Source organism: Erithacus rubecula (genome assembly GCF_903797595.1).
Source record: "Erithacus rubecula genome assembly, chromosome: 8".
NCBI classification, from domain to species: domain Eukaryota; kingdom Metazoa; phylum Chordata; class Aves; order Passeriformes; family Muscicapidae; genus Erithacus; species Erithacus rubecula.
Genome location: NC_136659.1, coordinates 3376981 through 3402700, shown reverse-complemented (window position 1 = coordinate 3402700; position 25720 = coordinate 3376981). Strand labels below are relative to the sequence as shown.

The window sequence follows — 25720 nt, the reverse complement described above, 5'->3', positions numbered from 1 at the left end:
TTCCAAGTATGATCATATTAGCCATGTGGCCTTGGAGCAGAAACTACTTCAACAGAGAGAGGTAAATGAAAAATACAGTGAGATACAAAATGGCACTTTCCAAAGTTGCCTGCTCCCTTCTTTGGGTGACATTTTTTTAAACAAAAGGAATTCTGTGCAGCATTAAATGCTGGGTTTTATCAGAGATTTGTATTCTAATGCCATATAAGCAAGACTGGAAAGAGCCTCCTTGGTCTCCAAGTCCAGGCAAAAGATCACATACAGGAGAAGGTCATTTATTTCCAGACTTTTAAAGCAGCTTCTTATAGTAATGAGATTTTTTTTTATCCCCACTACTTGGAATGGAGTAAGTTTTTGTATCTCACTGTTCAAGAACTGTCTTCTAATTTTCCAGTGGAATTTATCTGCAGATAATGAATCCCCATATGTTCCTGCATCAACAGTGCTCTTCAGCCTTAATAGCTTCTTTCCCTCTTTGCTCTTAACCCCTGAGATATTTACAACAACAATGTAATCCCCTTCAACTGCTGCTTTGTTGGGCTGAGTTCTCCTAAGTGGTTCAGAGATATAATGTGAACCACAGAGAATTATCGAGGAGTGTCCCTTCAGAATTATGTTGTGGTCAAACCTCATTAACTGCTCTCTGAAAGGGCTTGTTGCAAATAGTGAGAATATGCTGAGAGACATGCTGATGATAAAATGTAGGTTTTGTCAGTGAAAAAGAGAATTCAAATTTCTTATGTCAGAGTGATTTTTCTTTTTTTTTTTTTTTTTTTTTTTGTCAGGAAAATAAAAATGGAGATAAGCTGATGATGTAAATTCCAAAAGCATGACAGAGGTGTGATTAACCTGTGTTACCCCTGCTCCTGTTAGATTGATTCAAGACCAGGATGAGTAGTGGAATTTCAGATTTTGTGTTTGGGTTTCTTCAACTCTCCAGAAAAATGCAACTAACTGTCTTTCAATTGCAGTGTTAATAAAATGCTTTCTTAAGGGGAAGAATCTGTTCTTCAATATATGATTGCACTGCTGCAAGCTGGGCTTCACTTTTAACAGGAAATAGTTTTTAACCCATAAAGCCAGTGGTTTCTGTGAAAACAGAGAAGGGCATCCCTTTCCATTACCCCTGTCATGCCATCCTGAAGATTTCAGGTTTTTAGCAGGAGATGCTGTGGTTGAATGGCTATGTACTGGGAGAACAAGCCAGATATCAGTGATGACATCTGACATATGTTACTGCACTATGTAGGTCACTTATGGCCTAATGTGGGAGATGACAAAAGATAATTAATGTGGATTTCATGCCTGTGATTCCTTAAGGAAGCCTTGAATGGTGTGTGTGGAATACAGTGTGTCTTGATTTTCACACAGCCATAAAATCAAGGTCTTTCTGTTTACACCAAGACTATAGAATAACTTACATTGCTCTAACTTATTTAAATGCTCTTTTTGTTTCACTCCTAGGGTCTCCGTGTTTACACATTCCAGGGTCATGTGCATCCCTGTAATCATGCTACATTCAACAAGAAGGTAAGTTCTGCATGCAGATTTCCTTTTTTTCTTCCCTTTAACCTTCATGTTCTTTGCTCTGGCCCCTGCTGTCCTGCTCCTTGGTGGCACAGTGACCTCTGGGGCTGATTCAGAATCAGAGGTGGCTCAGAGTGACCCCACCTGCCAGCCAGACCAGAGCCCCAGTGCCTGTTACACCAGAGCTGTCCCCACCTTGCTGCTCCCTCCCTTCTCCTTTGCTCAGTGCATCATGTCTAAACCATTCTCCTCTGTTGGCACCATTGATTACTTTATTTAAATGAAATTTTTGTTAGGTTTTTTCCCCTGGCTGGTTAATTGATAGTTGTTGTCTGAAAGGAGCCATTTTGACTGGGATTGGTGACAGAGTGCTGTCTGAATGACTGATAACTTTGGAAGGGGAAGAATTTCACCTGAATGGCTCTTAGAGGCCATATGAAACACTCTGAAATGACCCAAATATTTGTGATGTATTGTAATGTACTGGGTCAGGGGTTGCCCCTCAAACTCAAGTAAACAAGTCCCTGGGTGAGGGATGGTAGGATGGATTTGACTACATACAAGAAATCTCAGCCAATTCATTGAACCCTGAGTGCAGATGGATCACTGGCCAGGGAAATAAATGTGTGTTAAGACCCCAACCAATCACATGTGTATATCTGGGAGATTCAAACCATCCAGTTAAGAAGGGTCCAGGAACAATAAAGAGCTTTTGTCATATGGATCTCTGAGGGTTCCTGTCTTTCTCCAACCTTGACCCCCAATTAACATAATTATTTATGATTCCTGCAGCTCTCCTGGCCACACTGCTCTTTAAATCTGGTGTGGAAATGCTGAGGCATGAGCTGGTTGTTGCTGCCACTATCAGCCTTTTCTCTCAGAGACCATCTTCCTGAAAAATAACTTTGTGGTGTTCCTGCTCCCCATGCTCCCACTGACACATTCATTACAGGCAGAGCAAAATACTAATTTTTCCTGCAGGAGATCCTGAATATTCTCTTTTTGCTCAATATCAGCTGCTGCTTTGCCAACTGCTCTGCCAGCCCTGTGTGTTTGTAGGGCAAACCCCAGGGGCTGGCACAGCAGAAGGTGCTGATGTCAGGGAGAAAAAGAGGAATTCCCAAGGCATCTGAATTCTTTCTTGGCCATGTATCTGTGTTTGACAGGCACAACCTGCCTCTCAGTGCCCTGAGACACTGTGGTAGGGAACAGGGAGTATTTAACAGGAGAAAGCATGGCAAGGGAAATATTGTGGAGATCCACAGCACTGCCTTTAATGTGGGTTTAATTTAGAAATGGGACCTGTAATGATTAACAGGATGCTGAAGGACCACGTGTTGATAACCTTCCAGATAATCATGGAGTTTTGGTAAGGAACATTACAGTTGGCATTAACTCTAGACTGAAACCATTGGTTGACATTCTCAGTGATTGAATTAGTAAAAAATGGAAGCATTTGGTGCAGCACTGGTCAAAGTGAGTGAGGAATATAACTCAGAAGCTGTGACTGCAGTTGTATAAGTGAACTCTGCTACTGAAAAATTAAGTAGTGGCCCTGAGTTGTACAAATAACAGTTGTCCCTCTGGCTGACTAGCAAAGCAAGTGCTATATATTTTATATATATACAAATATATATCTTGCTATATATGCCAAATACAGCAATTGAGAACTATTTTCTTACCCTCTAGAGCTTGCTCACAAAAAATTTAAAATATTCCAAGCCAAGCAAGCTGATTAAGGTGCTTTGAGTGTCGCTATTTTTGTTGAAAAATGCATATTTTATGAGGAAAAATGTATTTATAGAAACAGTCATATTTTCAACAATACTTCCATGGAAAAGATTTTGGACATTGATGATGGACTCTTTGGGCAAAGTGCATCATTACTTCCAGAGTGTCCAACCTAATGCTTATACCTGGCCCAGGAAGTCTAAAATGACAATACTGAAGGTTGAAAAAACTGCTGAAAAAGCCCTACTTTGATTTTTTTTTTTTATTTATATTTTCTTTTATCATAATGTCACAGGTCTTCCCATTGCCAGAGTGTCACACTCTGTGGGTGCAGAGCTGTAGTGAGAGATCCCAAGGGATTCACTCCTTTTTCTGCTTGGACATAGGTCAGTTGGAGTGGGCTGCCTCAGGTTACTTGTTGCCAGAAGGAGTTCAGAAAGAATATGAAATTCTAATTGCACAAGAACAAGGAACAAATTTTCTAGTTAAATCAGAAAGACATCCAGGCAGTGCCAAATATTTAGGGGTATTTTTGGGCAAGAGTATTGTGTGAAGAAGCAGCTTAAAAAGAATAATGCATTTATACAAATGGAATAAATCCTCATTAAGCTCTGTGGAACTGATTAAATCTGAGTTATTTACTACACCATGCTTCTGAAACTAGTTAATAGGGTTTTTTTTGTTAAGTGGGCAAGGTTTGCAGCCAGAACTCTCACTATTGCTGAGATTCCCTAATTAGCCTGTTCTCTATGAAACAAAATTGCCAGCTTGGCATCTGGAATATTCCCATTTTGGGTCCTGCCTTGCTGGGACACAGGTGCCACAGTGCCCTGGAGAAACATCTGCACTTGTGGTTATGTCAGGACTGAACAGAGAACACTTCCAGCAGCATTTTAAATCCTGCAGTTTTCCAAGGTTCTCTACTCGTGGAGCATTTGAGAAAATTTAAACAAAACCCACATAGCTGCTTTTGAATTGATGGCATAGAAAAATGCATCTTTCCTCCTAAAAGTTACTGTTAGCATCCCTTTTAGTAACTTTGTAGAGAAAAATGTTTCAGATATTTATTTTGCACTGGGGTATGGCCCAAACAGCATTTCAGGTAAGTTCTGTATCTCCTTTGCAATGGTAAATCACCTGTGCTAATGAAGGATAAAGACTATAGATGCTTGGCTGTGTCATGAATTTAAAGTAGAACAAGGTTTGCTCCCTTATGTGTGTGTATATATGTGTTTAAATAAAAGTGTCTGCCATGCTGTGTTTGTGTCATATCTGCAGGTTTAGGAATTATTACAGTGGTTATCAAGTTTTCCTAAAACAAAAAAAGAAGAAGTATTTTTAGAATTATTGGTTATATTAGAAAAACCTAAAAGACTATGAAAAATATGCTTGAGTATTACTGTCCAATTTCACCTCCCCAGGCCAAAATGCAAGCAGCATTGAGGCCATTCCTCCATTGATTTACTGAAGGGCAAATAATGTCAGATAGTTTTCAAACAAAAAAAAAAATTCAATTTTGTTTACCTCCTCAGCAGTCCAGTTGGATGTCAGCTACCATTTAGCTGAGCCAATAATATTGATATTTGATGTCAGTTCTTATTCATTACTGCACCCAAATGATGCAAAAGTCAGATCTCTCAGATGTTTCTATGGATAGCCAGATAAAGCCAGGGGTGTCTGACTGCACCTAACAGACACAAACAAGAAAAGAACAGAATACAAAATCAAAAACCTACCTGCTCTTATTGTTATTTATGTATTCAAAGTGTTCACCTCTTTGCATAAACTCAAAGCCAGTTGCTTACAAAGGTTACCCAGTAATATCAAACATGTTCAATTATACATGCAAAAGGGCTAATAGGTTCTTCCTCAAGTTTATTTCTGTCTCCATGCATAAGAAATATAATTACAGAACTGAATTAAATTTTAAGTACAGATTTTATTATCATTAGTTAACCATTTTAAGGCCATCAAACACTGTTAGAAGTAAAAGGAAAATTCCTCCCATCTCTCTATCCATGTCAAAATATCCCCATTTTATTTCTTGGCAGACAGCTCTTTCTGATATTAGGGAATCACTCCGAAAATTGTTCTGGAATTCACTTCTACATCCATTCTCTGACATAGTCCTGTTATTCCCTAATTTTGGAAGTAAGTTTCCTGGAGTGCTCCCTTCCCTTGGCCATCCTCCCTGTGTTACTCACAGACCTGCAGTTAGCACTGCACTGTTAGACCTGCTTTACACATTATGTGCAGACCAGATTGGGTACATCCATCTTTATTTTGATCAGTTTGAATATTTTTGTTCTCCAACTTTGATACTCTTAATGTACAAGTCTAAATAAATATGTCTAGCAGATAGCCTAGAAGTAAAAATACTCCTCTGGATCTTACTGTGAGAAAGCTGCAATATGTAGGGACCTATTTAACTGTTAAAGGCCAAGGAAATTCAGGATACATTGGTTTGGAAGGGAGTGGTTCTCCTGAGTTGCTGTATTCCTGTGTCCTTGAGAAAAGAGACGGTCTCACAGCCAAGGCCTTTCACTGGGATTAGAAAGAAAAACATAAATCCAGGACTGATTTTTAAATGTCACACCTTGTTTGTGTCATTCAGTTTCCCATCACCATTTCAGGTTTCTCATCAGAGATCATTTGCAAAGAAAAACTCAGTAATAGGTGTCACACACCTCGATAAGCCAAGGGCAGAGAAAAGCCCCGTGCAGCAGATGATGGGCACTGAGAAACCTTCAGTGTCACTGGCTGCTGCTGCAGTTTGCCTCTGCACTCCTCAATCACACAAAATGCAGTTCCCTCACTCTCTGTTTTGTCCTCTTAGATTATTGTTGGATTAAAATCCCAGTTATAATTTCTTCTGGGGAAAAAAATCATTAAAAATCTCTTAGTCTAGCAGTTTGGTTCATCTAAGCATAAGTTGACTTCAAAAACGTGGCATTACCTGTTTTTTCTATTCTCTGTAACATATACAAATACATTATATATAAATCAACATAAACCTGTTTGAAGATTCTAAACCAAATCCTGTCAAGTTCACTAACTCTAAAAATAACCACAGCTCAAGAAAATCTGCCTTCTTTTGTTTCAAGCCTTTGCATTATGAGATGTGAGATGAGCTCATTCTGCCAGGGGACCTGTCTCCTCCAGCCTCAGGGTTTGCATCCCCTTTTTTGTTTGGTGGAATTTGGGGCTGTCCTGTGCAGACCAGGGCTTGGACTTAAATGAGCCTGGTGGGTCCCTTCCAAGCCAGGATATTCTGTGATTCTATGATTTACCACAGAGTTGACTTTTTATTTCTGTTTTTACAATCCCTTCTGGTGCTCTTTGTTTTCACCATGCAGGGATTCACAGTAAACCCCAAACTATCTTGTAAAAGTCACCCAAACAAACGTGGGGAAGCTTAGATTTTAGAAGACCTAATTTTGCTCTTCCTCATGGCTGGCTCTAGGAGAGTATTTCAAACCCACCAAGAAATTAATTCAATAGCCACCAAGAAATTCAGTACCTGAAGAAAGCCTACAGGAAAGATGGAGACAAAGGCTTGGAGTGACAGGACAAGGGAGAATGGCTGGATACTGGGAAGAAATCCAGTTGATGATGGTGTAGATGAGGAATGTGGGGTAGGAAGCAAGGCAGGTGTTTGCCATCAAGCTGTCTCATTCATTTGTTTTGAGCTAGCAGTAAATGAAATATTTAAATATTTAACTTTTCTAATTGAAGCTTTTAATCAGATTTTGCTCTCGTTTAAATATTTGCACACAAGGAAGCTTCATCTCAGCTCTTCATGATAAAAATTTGGGGTAATGCACTGACATTTGGATTCAGACAGCTCTGTAATGCCCAAGAAGAAAAAAATGTGGCATCATTTTTAGATGGCTTTGACATAGCTTGTGTTGGAGTAACTTTACAGACTTTTAAGAATTCTTTAAAGAATTATATCTTCTAGGTCAGATTGGCCCTTGAAAGATCCTCAGCAGAATCCAATAATCATTGACTATACAGTATTTTCTTTTATGTTTTCAGACTTTATATTTACAAATATAAACATATTGTTATGTCAGTTTGCTGTTAACTAAACGAAACAGAGATTATCTCCTTTAATGTGATTTTGTTTGCTTATTTCTGTGCTCTGCAGTGAATGTGACCCTCTGTGTATACAGTACATGAAGCAATCGCTGTTTAGCATGCAGAACTGCTAAACCACCATTTCCACTGTGGAAAACTTTGCCCTTCTTTCTTAGAGGAGAAGAATTAATTTGTGTATCCTAAGGAATAAGGATTTTTTCTAAATTGCATCTCCTGCCTCAGCACACCAGCCTTTCCTGTGGCAGATGTACACCGTAGGTCCAGACCCCTGCATAATTCATTTTTTCCCAGCTGTTTCTTAAACTCATCCTTTTGCAAAACAAACAAAATCAGAATGGAAAGATCCACCTGCATTCCTTAAAATTCAACTTCCCATGTGCAGTACAGCCCAACCTGCCTCTCTTTGTGGCATTTCATGAGCAATTATGTTCTAAAACATGTGAGAAAGCAGCTCAGCATCTCCACCTTCTACCCCGTGACTCTCTCATGTGACAGTCAGGTTTTTGACAAATTGTGGGACTTTACCTGCTCTTCTGTCATTGCCTAGACTGGAAACCATTGAGTTGTGAGCCCAGTTTGCTCCAGGCATTGCTGTTCCCTGCCAGCTCTCCCAGTGCTCCCAGTTTGTTCTGGGCAGGCAGTGGTGGGGGCTTCCATTGGACACCTCTTAAAATAGGTGCTATTGGATTTGCATTGGTTGCCAATGGACAGTGAGCAGCTCTTCCAACAATGTTTGTGCAAAGCTGTCTCTTCAAAAGGGCTTGAACTGAATGTGGGGTAGAGAAATGGGATTAGTTTAGACCAGTGGTTAGTATTTGGTAAGAGGACTCTTGAATATTTACCACTTATCAAATCAAAGCCAAAGGGAGGCAGGTTGTCTAGAAAAGTGCTGTATCTATAGTGCAAAGGATGTGGCTTTGTAGAATACCAAGCTGGATTTTAAATGAATTTATGCAAGCATGAAAGTAGGACCAACTTTGGAAAGGCTTCTCTGTTATGAAGATGCAATTAATCTGCGGTTGAATAAATATCACTGTTAGAAGGTACTTGAATATCAGATTGATTTAATCAGAAAATAACTGAGAATGCACAGCTGAAGTTCATTAAGGGTAGGAATGTGTATGGTTTGGGTGCTGAATTGAGTTTGCAGGGCAAAGTTTGCCATGTGGAAAGACAGAGCCATGTCAGGGCAGGCCATGGGTCAGTCATGGCAGGGCATGGGTCAGTCATGGCCACGTCAGGGCAGGCCAGAGGTCAGCCACCACCATGTCATTGTGGCTCAGAGTTTGAGTAAGAATCAAGGGGACAGGGGCATGGAGCATCCTGGTGGTTTTGAGCCACCAGTTCTCTGGTCTCCTACAGAGAGCTGTGGGGTCTGTGGGAACTCTGAGAACAGTGGGGGCTATGGGAGCTGTGGGGTCTGTGAGGGTCATGGGGGCTGTGAGAGCTATGGGGGCTGTGGGGGCAGTGAAGGCTATGGGGGTTGTTGGAGCAGTGGGGACTGTGAGGGCTGTGGGGTCTGTAAGGGCTGTGAGAGCATTGGGGACTTTGAGGGCTATGGGGGCTGTGGGGTCTGTGGGGGCAGTGAAGGCTGTGGGGGCTCTTGGAACAATGGTACTGTGAGGGTTGTGGGTTCTGTGGGGGAAGTGAGAGCAGTGGGGTCTGTGAGGGCTATGGAGTTTGTGGGGTCTGTACGGGCTGTGAGGGCTGAGAGTGATGGGGCTGTGGGGTCTGTGAGGGCTATGGAGTTTGTGGGTTCTGTATGGGCTATGGGGTCTGTAGGGGCTATGAGAGCAGTGGGGTCTGTGAGGGCTATGGAGTTTGTGGGGTCTGTATGGGCTATGGGGTCTGTGGGGGCAGGGAAGGCTATGGGGTCTGTGAGGGCTATGGGGTTTGTGGGGTCTGTATGGGCTATGGGGTCTGTAGGGGCTATGAGAGCAGTGGGGTCTGTGAGGGCTATGGGGTTTGTGGGGTCTGTATGGGCTATGGGGTCTGTGGGGGCAGGGAAGGCTATGGGGGCTGTTGGAGCAATGGGGGCTGTGGGGTCTGTGAGGGCTATGGGGTTTGTGGGGTCTGTGGGGGCTCTTAGAACAGGGCTGTGAGGACAATGGGGACAGTGAGGTCAGTGTGGGTGTAATGCCCTGTCCTGCTCGGTGGGCTCAGGAGAGGGTGGTTTGATTTAATCTGAGCAGTGCATGGGAGAAACAACAAAATTCTCAGGTGATTCAACAACAAACTTTGACTTGCAAACTTTAGAACATTAAGGCAGAATAAGGTACTAGGCAAAATTTAAAACGACATCCAGAGTCAGTAAGGCACTTCAGGAACTTTAACTTACCCAGACACAACAAGCCACTTAAAGCATTGACTGGAATTTTTCAGTCTGGCTTACAGTATATCTTAAGAAGGAGAAGAAAGACACAGAGCTCATCCTGTTTCCAACCCACTTCCCACCTGGTTGTTTTGAGCCTGTTTACCATTCCTCCAGTCTCCTACATAAATTAAATTATTTTTTCCCCACTCAAGTCTGCTTTGTCCATGACAGTGCTGGTGAAGTGATATCTCCCTATCTTTTATTCAACCCACAAAACTTCTGTTGTATTTCTCTGTCCTGTCTAGCTGAGGCAGGGAATCATAGAGTGGGTTTGGGGACACCTGGGAGCCAGCAGTGTCAGCCCATCATAGATATTTAGCTGGTTTTTTGTGAAGTAGTTCTCAAAATAATGGGATGAAATTAGTTGAACTGATGATTCTTTCACCTGAAATACATTAAAACTGTGAGACATTCATACACTTCCTGGAGTTTAGATTGCGTGAGCTTCTGTGAATACATTTCTAAAACTGTTGGTGTTCTTTCTTTATGCATTTAGTTCCCCTTACTAAACACCCAAAGACAAGATAAAGAGACAAATGTTATGTTGGACTCAATTTTAGAGGTTTATTTCCTCTAAAGGATTCCATGATTCTACCTGTTCTTTTGGTGGTTTCTCTTTTAAAAAAACACAGGTACTTTACTGACACTCATTTTCTTTCACTGACTTAGATGTTCTGCATTTTAAAATGAACAATTTCACATTTCAGCAATAGCTGTCTTGCCACTAATTCTAATCTATGAATTTAAGAAAGTATGTATAATATCTGTATTTTAACATTACTGCAGTGAATAGTACCCAGTTTTTCACATGTGGAGCTGAATGATAGTAAAATCCCTGTGCACAAACATGGTGTAACCATGAAATGTTATGAAATGTTCCTGCTTGTTGCTCTTAGGAGTGTCTAATCAGGTAATGAAGGCACCTAACTTTACTTTAGTCATGGTATCTCTCAAAAATACAGAGAAAAACCAGTAAGGGCAATTATCATTCATCTTCTCTCACTGCACAGCTCCCAGAATTCACACCCTTCTTTGATGGTTAGAAAGGGAAAAAACAAAACTGATTATTTTAAACCTCTCTGCAAAAGCTATTGCTCCCTTTGCAGCACTGTTTCAAGTGCAATGTCAACTACTGTGAGCAGTAACTCTGCAGGGAGTGCAGTGGTTTATGTAAATTTATGCAAAGGGGTTTCTGCAACCCTTGCATGTGTTGTGCTCCTCAAACACCCCACCAGGCACTTCCTGCTACTTGATGTGACAAAGGGAAGAGAGATTCCCCCTTTTTCACACAGCAAGAGGAAAGCCTGCAGAGTGCATGTACACAAACTGGAGACCCATGATCCGTGATTATTTTTGAAAGTCAGTAGAATTGGAAACTCTGCTGCAACAAAAGTCTGCCATTCCCATGGATTGTTTTAGTGGAGATCCTCCTTTGGAGGATACAGAGGGTGTTCTGAGTCTTCATATGCTCTGAAAGCAACAATAGCCACCTCCTTGGGTCAACTTCTACTAGTTCTGCTCAATGCAAAATCAGGAGCTGTTCATTGACAGCTGCTAAGAAACCTGGAAGATTCTTCTGTAGGAGCCAACAGTGAAGGTTTGAGATGATTGTTTTTGCATCAATACCTTGGATTCTCCTCAACCCCACAAGAGCTGGTGTCTCACCAGCTCCTGGCTGTCCAAAGCTGTAAAAGATGTCACTGGGAGTGAGGGCCAGACCCCAGTTTCATGAGCTCTGAGTTTTCAGTTGCTTTGAAATATAACTGATGCTCTGCAACTTTGATCACAATGCAGAACTCAAAACTATAAAAGGACAAAGGTAGGAAAAAGGCAGATGGGAAAACACTGGGACTGCTGTTAATAATCCTTAATCAGCATTTTCCCCCACTCTGGATGCACATAGTTGTTAAAAATAGACCACTGCACTTTGAAAGTGCAATCAGTGTACACTGTACTTTTGCCAGGCTAAGTAATTCCATGTCTTTCTAAGAAGATGCTATTTTCATTTGAAACTGGGATGATTTAAGCATGATATTTCAAAAATGGGTGGTGATTGATTAGTCATTAGTCTAATAATGGACTACATCAGCATTTTTTACTCCATCTTTATCATATTTTACATAATTCATTTGGAGTAATTGGATATTAAAATCTTTTTCTTTGTAACCATTACAGCAGATTCACCCACGTCTGCCTGGATTCTCTTGGGATCTCTCTGTCCTTTGCTCACTGCTGCTCCACAGAGGGATGGGGTGGCACAGGGACAGGGCTCTGGATGCCTTGCCTGTGTGTCTCATTGTTTTTATGGAGTGTATTCAGTTTTTGCATTGCAACAAGGCCTGAGGTAATAACTCTCCTCAGGTTTCTGATGTGCTTCATGCTGTAAATGTGGGAGGTAATGACTCCTTCTCTTAAAAACATTCACTTGAAAGTGTATGAAATGGGGGTACAGTTAAGTGATTTAGGATGTGTCCCACAGGGAGCCTTAGAAATGCAGATTATTGGAGCTTCTCCATTTGAGGCAGCTGTTCCTCATGTGGCTGCTTTGCCTACTGGCACTTAATGGCAAGGAGCTTTGTGTACACAGAACAAACTCCCTTTGCTGGCTCAGAGACTGGGAACAAGACTGGTAGGACCAGTAAGAAACTCATCAGCCCTTTGTCATGGCAGAGCTCAACCAGATTCCCAGGAGTAATGGAAAGGGGCAGTAATTATCCAGCTTCTTTCTGGCTGGGAAAGGGGCCTGCTGTGGATTTGTTGCCACTGGGGTTGTTGAAAATGTCAAAGTCATCACAGGAGTCCTTTAAAATACACCTCATCCAGCTGCATCTGTCCTGAAAACAAAGGATTGCAAAGCAGTGACTTGTCATAGCAAAAAGGAGTTGCCATTCAGTCACTCTTTTGCCTTTTTAAAAATATGTGCAAAAGGTGATGAAGCAGCTACTGACTTGCCTTCAGCTGTAAAGAGGATGCTCCTGGGAGGAGTCTACTGCTGTCTAAATTAGATAAAGCAATTTGATGCGCTTCATGTATTATTGATCTTTCAGCAATAAATCCAGAGGTGTGTTTATACGCAAGAGACATAATTATGCAGATTTTTATCCTTCTCACGGGTGTGAAACAGCAGTTTTCAGGGAATATTTACCTTAAGTGTACCTGGTGATTAATCCCACTGCTAATCATTAATATTCAGAGGAAAAAAAATGCATTTTTTAAGAAAAGAGAAGAAGGAAATAGATGTTAAAAACTTCCTGGAAACGAAATAAATCTTTTAATTTCTGATGTAACCATTATTTGGTTTGTTTGCAAGTATCAGTTGAGATTGGAATTGTCATGTATATAGAGCTGAGCATGTCTATTTTAATGGGAGCTATTCTGGAATATAAAGATGTTCATTAGGTTGGCAGGAAGGTAAAGAGTGGAGGGTGGAACTGTGAAGGCAATTAAAGGACTTGCAAAGTCCTTTAAGTAGAGCCTGGAACAGAGCCAGTCTTTGAATGCAAACTAATTGAATCCTTGTATAAATTCTTTAATTACTCCAGCATGCACACACCAAACAGTACCAGCTTGATTCTACAGACTAGGCAGCGAGTCTGACCAGCTTTATAGAATCATTCTACATGCTCTCTGATTAAAGGAGCTAATAGAACTGGGCTGAGCAGCAGCAAATGTAGTGTAAATGGAAATCAGAACAAGGAGAATCTGCTTTTGCATCTCTTTTTGTTGGAACTCATCATCTCCTCCTTTTACATGTAGGAAATCAGTCAAGCCCTGATGGTCCACCATGCTGTTCAGTAAAATATGGCATCCAAAACACATCATAAAAAATACTTTAGTGTGGCAAGAAACAGCAAGAAGAAAACCATGAGCAAGGCAGGGGGTTCTTCCATGAATGACTAAAATAATAACTTTAGCAGGGATGAAAAAACTAAAAGCTCACATGAGAATTTAAAGTGATTCCACTATAAAAGCTTCTGAATATGGCCCATGGCCAAATGGAAATGAGTTCATTTAACATATGACTTATCTTTTTCTTTTTCTTTGAATGGTGTGTAGCTCCAAATAATATTTCAGCTTGGTTACATTACTGGTTTATTTCTTCCTATTGAAAAGTTATTATCCCCCATCTCCAGCTCACTTGATTTGGATAAGGTGTGGAATAGAGGGAAGAAGTGGTGAAGTGTAATAGCCAGCTCACTAACAAAATCATTTTGTGATGTTCTCAGTGTAGTAGCTGCCTTAGGATCAGTGATAATTAATGCATTTACTAATAAGTCTGTGGGCAGAATGTGTCAAGGCTGATCAAATACCTGTTTGTGTGTGTTGACATGTTGCCATCAGAAGTCTGTTTTCTTATTTCTGTTTCCTGATGAGGTGTGCTGTCTAATCACAGAAATCAGGCCAAATACACTGCTGGCTGTTACATTTTACACACACTTTATTTATACCAGGCCTCTGGGAGGAAATTGTTAAAATGTCTGCAGATTTGGGATAGCAAGAACTAGTTGATCTTTGCCATTAAGACAGCGTGTGAACTCTTTAAGATAGAGTAGGAGCATCTTCTCTAGGTCACCCAGCACACAGCACAGTGGGGTTGTGCTCCCAACACTTTTCCCAACACGTTTCTCCAACACTGCTGCTATTCAAGGATCAGGGGGTTCATCCTTTCTGCTTGTCTTGGCTTACAAAGCAGGATGTAACCAAAAATATGTATTATATCACCATCTGTTGAAACCAGATGGAGCAGTGATCCTTATCTCTGGGGGAGATATCCTTTGCTAATGGGTCAGGGGTTAAAAAACAAGTCGGGGCAGTGTTTTTTATCTTTTCCCCAACCCATCCTCCCTCCAGGAGATATCTTCTGTTAATGGCCCATTCAGTCCCACTGTATGACTGATAAAATTACATCATCCCACTAGGAGATGCTCCAGCCAGGGGGAGGAGTCAAACATTTCCTACATAGATAAAAATCTGATATTTGGAGCATCAGGGCAGCCTTTTTTCCACTGGATTCCAGAGGAAAACTAGACCCTTCTCCATCATTACTTTACTTTGGAGGAAAACTGCACCCTTCTACAAAACCACTGCTTTAGCCAAACCACATCTGCCACTGCAGGAGGATGCAGCCACCATTGAATGGGGCTGCTGCCAACACCCTGACTGACTGACAGGTGTCAGCTTGGATTCTGACTCTGGCAGTGTTTTGTTGTTTTGTATTACTATATTTTTATTTTAATTTTTTTAGTAAAGAACTTTTGTTATTCCTATTCCCATATTTTTACCTGAAAGCTCCTTAATTTCAAAATTATAATAATTTGGAGGGAGAAGGTTTACATTGTCCATTTCAAGAGAGGCTCCTGCCTTTCTTAACAAACACTTGTATTTCAAACCCAGACACTGGTGTGGCCACAGATCCCAGAATCAAGCAATAGTCTGAGTTGGGAGGGACCCCTGAGGATCACTAAGTGCAGCTCTTCAGTGAGTAGCACAAGCAGGGATTGAACCCCCAGCCTTGGTGCTGTTAGCACCAGGCTCTGACCAGCTGAGCCCAGGATGGGCGAGGGTGCTGCGGTGGATCTGGCACCTACAAACAGGTGGATTTTTTAAATTCCTGCCAGACAGGAGGTTTGTTTACCTTAGGGGTGTGTAGTAGCAATGGGGGAAAATAAACATGGCAGAGAATGGGATGGTGAGATTGTGAGAAAGCAGGGAATATCTGATGTCTGTGGCCAGCTACTGTAGCAAAATTAATGAATAGAAGGGAAAACCTGCAATACAAGTAAATTAGAGTGTTTTCCTCATAATTATGCCACTAGTAATGATCTCCACGTCAGGGCCAGTGAGAAGGTCAAAGTCAGCTCTACATTCTCAGTCACTTTGCAGAAGGGACTGTCTGTGATCAATGTTTGCATAATATCTGTTCCAGGGACACATCCTCAGTGCTGTTAGGATCCATCAGCTGGGCCGTGCTGTTACTTACAAGAGAAATGTCATATTGAAAATCTATGGGTGCAGCTGTAGGGGACACAAGGAGCAGTCACAGAGCACCCATTGGAGTGTCTTCTGTAACTACCCTGAGTGGATTATGTGCAGTCTCACCCAGGTGGGCTGTCCATTGATCTGGGTCAGAACTGCTGAGCTGAACTTAATTAAAAAGCTGTAATTAAGCAGCATTTATTGAATTTATTTTTTGGAGACATAAAAAACAAGTGTGAAGCAACACATGCTCTAAATCAAACCAAAACTACCAGTCACACACACACATTCCCAAAGTAATTTTTTGTTAAAATGTCTCTCTGGATAGAAAAAAATCCAGAGTAAAATGTAATCATATGTCAAAGTCATATTAAAGGATATGAAATAACAGGTGTAAAGGCTACTGGTGATTTCCTAAGTGGGCCATTGATACAGATGGATAGAGTCTTTGCAGAAGAAGGTGGAAAGAGAGGCTGGTGAAGTGTGAAGAGCTGGTCCAGAAGCCAAGTATTTATGCTGGGGAATGGAGGGATCTTTGTACACACATAATCATTTCCTCTTCCCTTTACTGGAGTGATGAACTAAGGGAAGGAGACAACCCACTCCTGTGTGCCAGCTCCACAAAACCTCTACTTAGCTGAGATGTGCATCTCTAACCCCTCTGAAAGTCAAACTGTTCCAAAATTGGTGATCAGTTTGGCAGGAGTTGCTTTATAAATATCAGCAGTGGGTACATGCATAATTAATCCAGGCTCAATGCTGTCTGGAAAGAGTGGGGAGGAGAGAAGGAAGAGCTAATTTTTTATAGTTCAAGAAAATAGTGTCCAAGTGGGATATGGATGACACAGTAATTGAAATGCATCAGGGACAGGCAAGAAGGGAAGAGTTTTGCTGCAAAAACTCACTTTTATTTAACCTAAAAGACACAGGTTGCATGTGAAAAAGTATTTTTACACTGCTATCATACTCATGGGCTGCTTTAGCTCAGCAGCATGGGGTGGATCTGGGAATTGCTGCTAATATGGAATTTAGCACTTGTAACACTGCAAATGTATGAAAACACTGCTTGTAAGAGGAAAGGACTGGATTTGATGATTCTTCAAGTCTAATATCCATGATGATGGGGTTTGTTCCCCCCACATTAAAAATCTGCTTCCATGAGATCCAGTTGAAGCCATACAACAATTTGGAGTGTAGTTTTTGTATTTTGGAGTTTTTTGTTATTTCCCAACCAACCTTCTTACCCTCATCCTTTGTACAGACTGAACTTGCTGGAAGGATTCACATTAGTTGAAGGAGAATTCAGTGGACATAGCTGGTGAGACATGATGCTCATGGCACTGTGTTGGGTGGGATACAGACATGGTTACTGACATTTATTTTTCAAAACAGCAGGTGCTGAGAGGCTGGCTGCTGAATTCTCCAAGCAATGATTACTTTGTTTCTTGGTATTAAGTCTGTATTAGTCCCTGTAACAAGCCAGAATGGAGTTTTGACATTTAGATCTCCTCCAAATGAACCTAAAGATTTCATTATACTTACACTAGGGTAGTGTTTTGCAAGCCATTAGTTTCTAGTTGAGAAGCTGATGGATATTTTAAGATCTTAAATCCTCTATTTGCTAGAAAACACACACATTTTATTGCAGGTACTATTTATATGGAAAATGTAAAAATCAATTTTTTTTTTTTTTTAATCATGGGTGCAGTATCTGACCTGTGTTTCACCTGATTTTCAGACCCATATAATTGTGATTCCCCTTCCAAACAATATTCTTTAATATAATCTTGCATAAATTGGAAAAGACATTGATAACTGTGAGTGCACACCAGATGAGCTGCCTTTAGGATTTGAATCTTCATTTAGGAGATTCAAATTAAAAGTAAATGTCTCTATATGGGTAGCTGGGTGGTTCTTTCTGTTCTAGTGGGAGGAATTAGCTAAACAAAGTTATGTTTGGGCATCCTTTACCCTGCCTTCTTCGATTTTTGCAGTTATTTATATGCTACATGATCAAAGCACTCTTTTTAAGGTAGGGGTTTGGTTTTTTTTGAGGGGGGGGTTGGAGGTGGGGGTTGGGTTGGTTTGGGGTTTTGGGGGGGTTTTGAGGTTTTTTTTTGTTTGTTTGGGGTTTTTGTTTGTGGTTTTGTTTGTTTTTAGTTAATCTTGAACACAGGCATAGGGGACATGGTCTAGCTCTCTTTTCTTGCATAGTCTGTGTGTGTTTCTGTCTCACTGAAAGGAGGGAGTTTCTCACAGCATCACAGAATATTCTGAGCTGGAAGGAACCCAGAAGGACCATTCAATGCAACCCTTAAGTGAATGGGGAGTTGCCCCTTAGTGTGGCTGTGGAATACACAGCAGGGAAGGAGTGTCTGTTCTGCTCTCATCTGACTCTTCACACAGAAAACAGGAGCAGATGAATTTAAAATCAGGGCTAAAATGCCAATCCTGTGGCTGTGTGAGAAGAAAAGAACCACAAGCCTGTTCTTGGGGGTCACCGGTGTCCAAATTCAAGATTTTCTCCTTTGTACTTCCAGTTTCTCCTGAACTGGTCTCTTTAGGGATGATGTTCTCTTGTTGCTGTTGAAGCCAGCCGAGCTGATAAAAGGCTGTGATAACCTCACATAACAGCTGATTTATCCATTTGTTTCAATACAGTAGCTGTGTCTGGCTGGCCAGCCCCGTGCCAGAGGCTTTGATGTTGGCAGTGGCGAGGCAGTGCTTTGATTCTGTTCCCTCTTTGGCAGGGGGACACCATTGCTTCCTGTGACTCCTCGGGCGTGATGAAGCTGTGGGACATGCGGAAGCTGCTCCCGGTTCTGTCCATCGACGCTGGCCCCCATCCTGCCAACCAGGTCTCCTTCCACCGCTCTGGTAGGGCTCTAAAACAACCTTTCCCCCTAAAGCAAGGTTTGTTTTGTAGTCTCTCTCTGGTTCTGGAGAGCCACATAACCAGCACGGATGTGTTGATTTTGAAGAAGAAATGGCTGATTGTGCCAATGATCAATACATTTGTTTTCTCTGCTGCTCCATTTCTATAAAATGCAAAATGCACAATAACAAAGAGCACAGTTAATTGCAACAGTGTTACATAAAATACAGCATTGATCAATGGGGGTAAAAACCTTAGAGAGATTACCTGGGTTTCAGTGGTGTTTATTCACCATTACTGTTTGTTCTTTTATTTGCTAATTCTGGAGTTGCATGTCATAACCAATCTTACAAAGTCCTTTTATAATTGCCTCAGAACTTCATCGTGCTGACAGGGCTGCTTACTAGGCACAAGGAATTGAATTAACCAGTTATTTTTCATCATCAACCATGTATTACCATGTCAGCAATATTGTGAGTGCGCACATTGCACTTTCATTTGAAGAGGGGCCATTCTAAACCATTTTTGTTTTAAGACAATCTTCAGTTCCAAAGCACAGACAAGCATTCATGTTGCAGCCCAGAATTAGATCCTAGCTTAGAAAATGGCTTTACTCAAAGCAAGTGCAACATGATATAATATATACAATATAATATATATAGGCACATTGAAAAATAAGTATACATTTGCATTATATGTTCATAAAACACAAAGCTTTGGTAGAATATGAGAGATAATAGGGAATCGTTGAAGAAAAATTGTAAGATAGGCGTTTTGTCATAATGACTCACATACTGTGGAATGTGTATTATCAATATATTGAGTCACTTGGCAGAAGATCTTGACATCAAATTCCATATCATTTGTGGTGATTTCATGGTTCTCTCTGCTGTATCATTAAATAAGGTATTTGCATTTTCCAAGAGAGAAAATAATGCATTGACACTGTCCATTTTTGGGCAGTTTCCCAAAGACAAGTATTGTATTTATGTGTGTAATTTGGAATAAGAGCTCATTTTTTTTGTTCAGGAGGATTTGAAGACGTTTCACATCTTAGTTTATGGTGTATAATGTTGGGTCATTTGCTGCAGAACCACATCCCTGAAAAAAGCAGTTGCAATATTTCTGCCAGATGGGAACTTCCCATTAGAAAGGTTATCAGCTTCAGCTAATCTAAATGGGCACGTTTTTCCATCGTTTTGGACAAAATCCAAAATTTTCTCTGGAGGAGTAACCACACAACAGAGATATCAAATTGGGGTGGATGATCATGGAGAGGCAGAATGCAAAAGGATGGAATTCCAGCTGGCTGAGACATGCTGTACCTGCTGCAAGAGGGACAGAGCAGATAAAATATATCCAGTGTTTAACAGCCTGTTGGGGATGGGACATTGCCTCAGGCAGGACCTCTTCCCCTGGAGCAGCTTGGGTTGATTTTCCTTATCAAAACATGGCTCAGTTTCCAGCTGTGTCCCTCAGTCTCTCTGGCTGATGTTACACCACACAGTGTAAAATACTTGACTGCATTAATAGTCAGAGACACAAATTGTTCAGCTCTTACAGGTGGATTTAATTACTAGATTAGAGAGCCATGGTTGAGCAGGTTTTTTTCTTCTGCCCAATAATTATTTAAATTAAAGCTAATAATGATAGAAGAGGTTTATGAAAAGTTTGGCAGTATCAGCAAACGAGATTGAGGTCAAAGATAGGAAGGCCCCAGCTAATGGAAGAATTTGTTTTGCTTTCCTTTGTATTGTTTTCAACTAATTATCTTTGCAAGTGTAGACAAGCATATCTTACCTTTTGTTTTTAAGTGGTGTTACCTTTGTGGGTATGACATGCACCAGGTGGGAGGTGCTTCCCAAAGGAGGAGTTTGTGAATTACTGGGTTTCTCCCCATGGCATTTTTTGGGATAGACCTTGCTGGCTCCAGTGATCCTAAATGCCTGACCAGCATTAGTTAAATAGCAGCCTGAAGCCATTTCCTGCTTTATCAGAGCCACACTCAGATAAATTAGTGACAAAAGTTGTGTATAAATCTTTCTGCTTCAGCTGCACTCTGCCTCAGCTTTTCTTTAGCTCAGCTTCAAGTTGGACTTTTCCATACTTGTGAATGAGCAGAAAATAACTACATTAGTAATTACCACTGCACTTCATGGGGATTTTCTGCTTTGTCCTGCTCTTTCTGAAACAAGCTCATGGTCTTTCAGTGAGAGGTGATGATGGAGCTACCTGGGACTCAGCCTACTGGGGGTAGTGCTCTTCAATACTGTGCTTAATATCAGAAAATTTTCTGATATTATACATAATTAACATTTCCTTTGAATGCTGCATGCTGTGAATGGCTGACCAGGGTTACTGTCCAAGATAGACCACAGCACAACTGATTTTTAAATTCACTTTTACTTTTTTATGTGCAAGTTTACCAGCACTGCATATGCATATATTCTTGTGTAGCATTCATGCATCCCTGGAGCACCCTCTTGTCACCACCTTTTGTGTTTCCTGTTGCTGTTTAGAAAATATAAATAAGATTAATCACAACCCAGCATTGCATATGTAGGAGAAGGTGCAGAAAATTCCAGCATGTATGCTCTGATGTATTTATTTATTATCACAGCACATTAAAATAAACAAACCAAACAAGCCCCACTTCACAGCAACAATCCAAAATGAAGAGCAGTCCCAGTAAGGCCAAGGGCAAGCAAATAATATTTGGAAAAATGCACTACTTTATTTTGAGCTCTGGGGATACAGTGAGGTGTTGACATTTAACCTGCTTCCATCCAGGTTGGGATGTGTTGCTCTCAGCACAAACAAAAAACCTTTTCATGCTTCTGACCATTCCCAAGGGCTGTAGGTACATGACTTATTCTGAGGAAAAGCAGATTAAAAGAATGTAAAGGCTGTAAATGAATGTGAAATTTGAGAAGTGGCAGGATCAAGATTAGCTTGTGATAAAAGTTGTTTATTTCAGGAGACAGCAATTCTAGGGATGTAGGAGACACATGGACAGTGAACAGATGGTACCACTGTCAGCCATGGTAGGGTCAGGGTAGCTGCTCAGTGTTGCTCTCTAAAAGCAAGCTTCATTTGCTTAATTACACATCACATGACATCACCCAGCACCATTACCACAAGACAAACATTGGTCCAATGGGTGGCAATTGTTTGCTGTTCCTGTGCAGTTGTTTTTTGTGTCAAATAGCAGAGATGAATTTTCATCTCTGTATTACCCACTGAACACAGAATTATTGACAGGATTTCTGGGATATCATCTCTGGAGCATTTTCAATATTTGCACTTGACATTATTTGGGCTATTACTGATTATGTTAAAGCCAGAAGCAATCCCCACAGGGATGGGAGCATGGAGATTAGAGCTCAGATGGTTAGAATTTCCACTGAGATTGAGACATCAGGTAAAGTTCCAAAATTACAGTTTTCACATCCCTAATCTGGTAACAGAACTGGCAGATGTAGTCCTTGCAAATCAATCTTGCAGTGAGGTGCCCTGTCAATTTTCTCTTTGATTTCCTCAATTTTGGTTGGTGTATGGACTGCAAAGACAGGCTCATGTTAAGGCAACAGAGCCAGGTGTGTGTCTTTGTTCCTTCTTTCCTCCTTTCCTTCACACTTTTGATTAATAAAATTTTTGATTGATACCCCTTAAGTGGCACTGAGGAGATAAAGCTTCATCTTGGTAGGGTGGGGAGTTTTCTAGGATGGAAGAGGCTGTCCTTTGCTGGACAGTGGATTTTGGAGTTAGAGGTTGAATCAGCAGTGGGTGCAGATCTCAGGAGGTGACTGTGTGCAGATAAAGAGAATTGGAGCAGGACAAGATCTTTAGCCTTTGTCCCACTCCTTTTGCAGCTCCTGGAACTTGCTTTTTGTATTTGTCTCCTTTTGATTAAAGTCACACTTGATGGGAGAAGAATCATCTAGCACAGAATTTAGCTGTAATCTTTTTAGAGACATCTGATTTTGTCCACATAGAGCAATTATGTGCTGACATTAATGTGTGCTTTTCCCTATGCCTCCCATTTCTGACTCAAAAGCTTTTTTTTCATTGCAACACTTTATTGCTCTGTGTTCTTTAATCTCCAAGGCAGATTACTTGATAACATCAATTGATTCCTTAGGGTGCTTTTCCCCTTGTGGCTCAATGCCTGAGTTCCTGCCTCAATTCTGACTGTATGTGCTGTCACAGGCAGTACAGCCTCAGCTTGGGTAATTTTTACTTGATTGAAGTTCTTGACAATTAACACAACCTTCTGATCACTGATTCTGGGTTTTGAAAGAAAACAGAATATGAAGAATTAAATAATTTTTTAACAAGTAAGTGCTTTTTTCTCCCCCCTTCCCCAGTCTTAGCATGAACCAAACATCTTTCCTTCCCTTCCTGGCTTCTTCTTGCCTTGTTTTTGCTGCAGGCTGTGCTCAATCATCCAAATTCCTTTGGTGCAGCAACAGGGGATGCAGTAGGAGTATAATTCTTTGGATTTGTCCTGGCACTTGCCTTTTCACTCAGACCACTCCCAATTCTGGTTATTACTGAGTTCAGACTTGCTACAGTGCTGTAACTCCTCCTGACAGGGCAGCAAGATGACCAAGCCATGGTTTTGGAGCACATCTTTCAAACCTTTGAAACATTTCCTCTTTATATAGAGAATTGAGACTTATTTTGCTGCCTGCTTTGCTTCTCTTTCAGGCTTTTCTTGACATCACTTGTTCCTCTCCTTGTTCCCATCAGGAATTACTTAATGTTTTTCCCTTCAGAACTATTTACTTTGTCATGGTCAGCATTCCAAGATCTGTGTGTTTTCCCTGCATCCCTATGCACCCTTTTCTGTACAAACTAAGGATTCACATGATCCATTTCTTTTAAATATAATTGACCCACATTCTCACAGATTTTGCTTAATGAGCACAAATGCAGCCACCTGCATATCTTAGTTTGCCGTTTATTGTTTGGTAATCAGCACTTTTAGTTTGTCTTCACTTTATTCTTGGCTTCAGCTCGTGTCCAAGTGCTGTGTCAGGGCTGTGTGTCTGATCTGTGTGTGCATCCTCTGTCCCCTCTGAATGTGGCCAAGTAATAGTCAGGGAAAACTCTCCTTCCTTCCTTCCTTCCTTCCTTCCTTCCTTCCTTCCTTCCTTCCTTCCTTCCTTCCTTCCTTCCTTCCTTCCTTCCTTCCTTCCTTTCCTTCCTTCCTTCCTTCCTTCCTATCCTTCCTCTCCTCCTCCTTCCTTCCTCCTTCCTTCCTCCTTCCTTCCTTCCTTCCCTTCCTTCCTTCCTTCCTTCCTTCCTTCCTTCCTTCCTTCCTTCCTTCTCTTCCTTCCTTCCTTCCTCCTTCCCTTCCTTCTTCCTTCCTTCCTTCCTTCCTTCCTCTTCCTTCCTTCCTCCTTCCTTCCTTCCTTCCTTCCTTCCTTCCTTCTTCCTTCCTTCCTCTTCCTTCCTTTCCTTCCTTCCTTCCTTCCTTCCTTCCTTCCTTCCTTCCTTCCTTCCTTCCTTCCTTCCTTCCTTCCATTCCTTCCTTCCTTCCTTCCTTCCTTTCCTTCCTTCCTTCCTTCCTTCCTTCCTTCCTTCCTTCCTTCCTTCCTTCCATTCCGTCCTTCCTTCCTTCCTTCCTTCCTTCCTTCCTTCCTTCCTCCTTGCCGTCCTTCCTTCCTTTCCTTTCCTTCTGCCTTTCCTTCCTTACTTCCTCTTCCTTCCTTCCTCCTTCCTTCCTTCCTTCCTTCCTTCCTTTCCTTCCTTCCCTTCCTACTCCTTCCTTTCCTACCCTTCCTTCCTTCCTTCCTTTTCCTTCCTTCCTTCCTTCCTTCCTTCCTTCCTTCCCTTCCGTCCTTCCTTCCTTCCTTCTTCCTTCCTTCCTCCTTCTCTTCCTTACTCTTTCCTTCCTTCCTGTCCTTTCCGTCCTTCCTCCTTCGTCCATCCGTCCTTCCTTCCTTTCCTTCCTTCCTTTCCTTCCTCTCCTTCTTTCTCCTTCCTTCCTCCCTTCCTTCCGTCCTTCCTTCCTTCCTCTTCCTTCCTTCATCCCTTCCTTCCTTCCTTCCTCCTCCTTCACTTCCTTCCTTTCCTTCCTTCCTTTCTTTCATCCTTCCTTCCTTCCTTCTTACTTCCTTCCTTCATTTCCTTTCCTTCCTCTCCTTCCTTCCCTCCTTCCTTCCTTTCCTTCATTCATTCCTTCATTCCTTCCTTCCTTTCCTTACTTCTTTTCTTCACTTCCTTCCTGCTTCCTTCCTTCCTTCCTTACTTTCCTTCCTTCCTTTCCTTCCTTCTCTTTCTTTCCTTCTTCCTTCCCTTCCTTCCTTCATGTCCTCTTCCTTTCCTTCCTTCCTTCCTTCCTTCCTTCCTTCCTTCCTTCCTTCCTTCCTTCCTTCCTTCCTTCCTTCCTTCCGAGGACAGGGTGAACACAAAGTCAGACCAAGTCAGACCGTTTCATTTTATGCTGGCAAGTTTCAAGCAGTGGTGGCTCTCCATTTCTCCTTTATCTTGTCCATGCCTCTCTTTTTCTATTTTCTTCAGTCTAAACTTGAGTATCCCTTTATAAAACTCCTCTTTAAAGGATGTGATACATGTTTAGTCCATGTTAGAATGTGGATCCCTACTTTAAACTGTTGGGTGGGAGATAAACTTTGAGGTCCATTTGTTGACCTAGCTGTTTTTATAGAAGCCAAAGATTTTCAAAAGTGATACCTTGGATAGAAGGAGCAGTGGTGGGCTGGCTCACCTCAGCCACCCCAGGAAAAAGGTTTTGTCCTTTGTGGCTCAAGCTGAAATCCCTGCCTTGGCAGAGCAGATGCTGTTGCCCCAGCTGTGTGCTGTTTGACACTGCCCCAATGTTGGTGTTGTGTCTCTGGGCAGCCCACCCAGCCCCTGTGTTTGACTGGTGAATCCATCAGTGGGCTCCCTGCAGAGATCCTGGCATGGTGTGAGCTGGTTTGCACAAGCCATGACCTGTTTCCAGCCCTGATCGTGCTGCTTCTCCTGGGAAGTCAGATCAACAAGACATCCCTGTCAGCCTCCTTCCCTGAGGAGCATTTGACCATCTTTAATTACTCCTATGGTCAGCATGAGAATAAAAGGATGTGCTGGAAGACTGAATTATTCAACAGTAATTCCTTGTCTCATAA

The 25720-nt window shown here is 41.5% G+C and overlaps 1 protein-coding gene across 2 annotated transcripts in view; it reads left to right on the top strand.

Annotated features, from left to right (window-relative positions):
* The window catches only part of SPAG16 (sperm associated antigen 16), a 354438-nt gene that overhangs the window by 238843 nt on the left and 89875 nt on the right, over window positions 1-25720 (top strand). For both annotated transcript variants that reach the window (XM_079310616.1, XM_079310617.1), the window contains exons 14-15: window positions 1465-1530; window positions 18460-18586. In XM_079310616.1, coding sequence (XP_079166742.1) covers window positions 1465-1530; window positions 18460-18586 — 193 coding nt within the window. The remainder of the gene's footprint in view (window positions 1-1464; window positions 1531-18459; window positions 18587-25720) is intronic.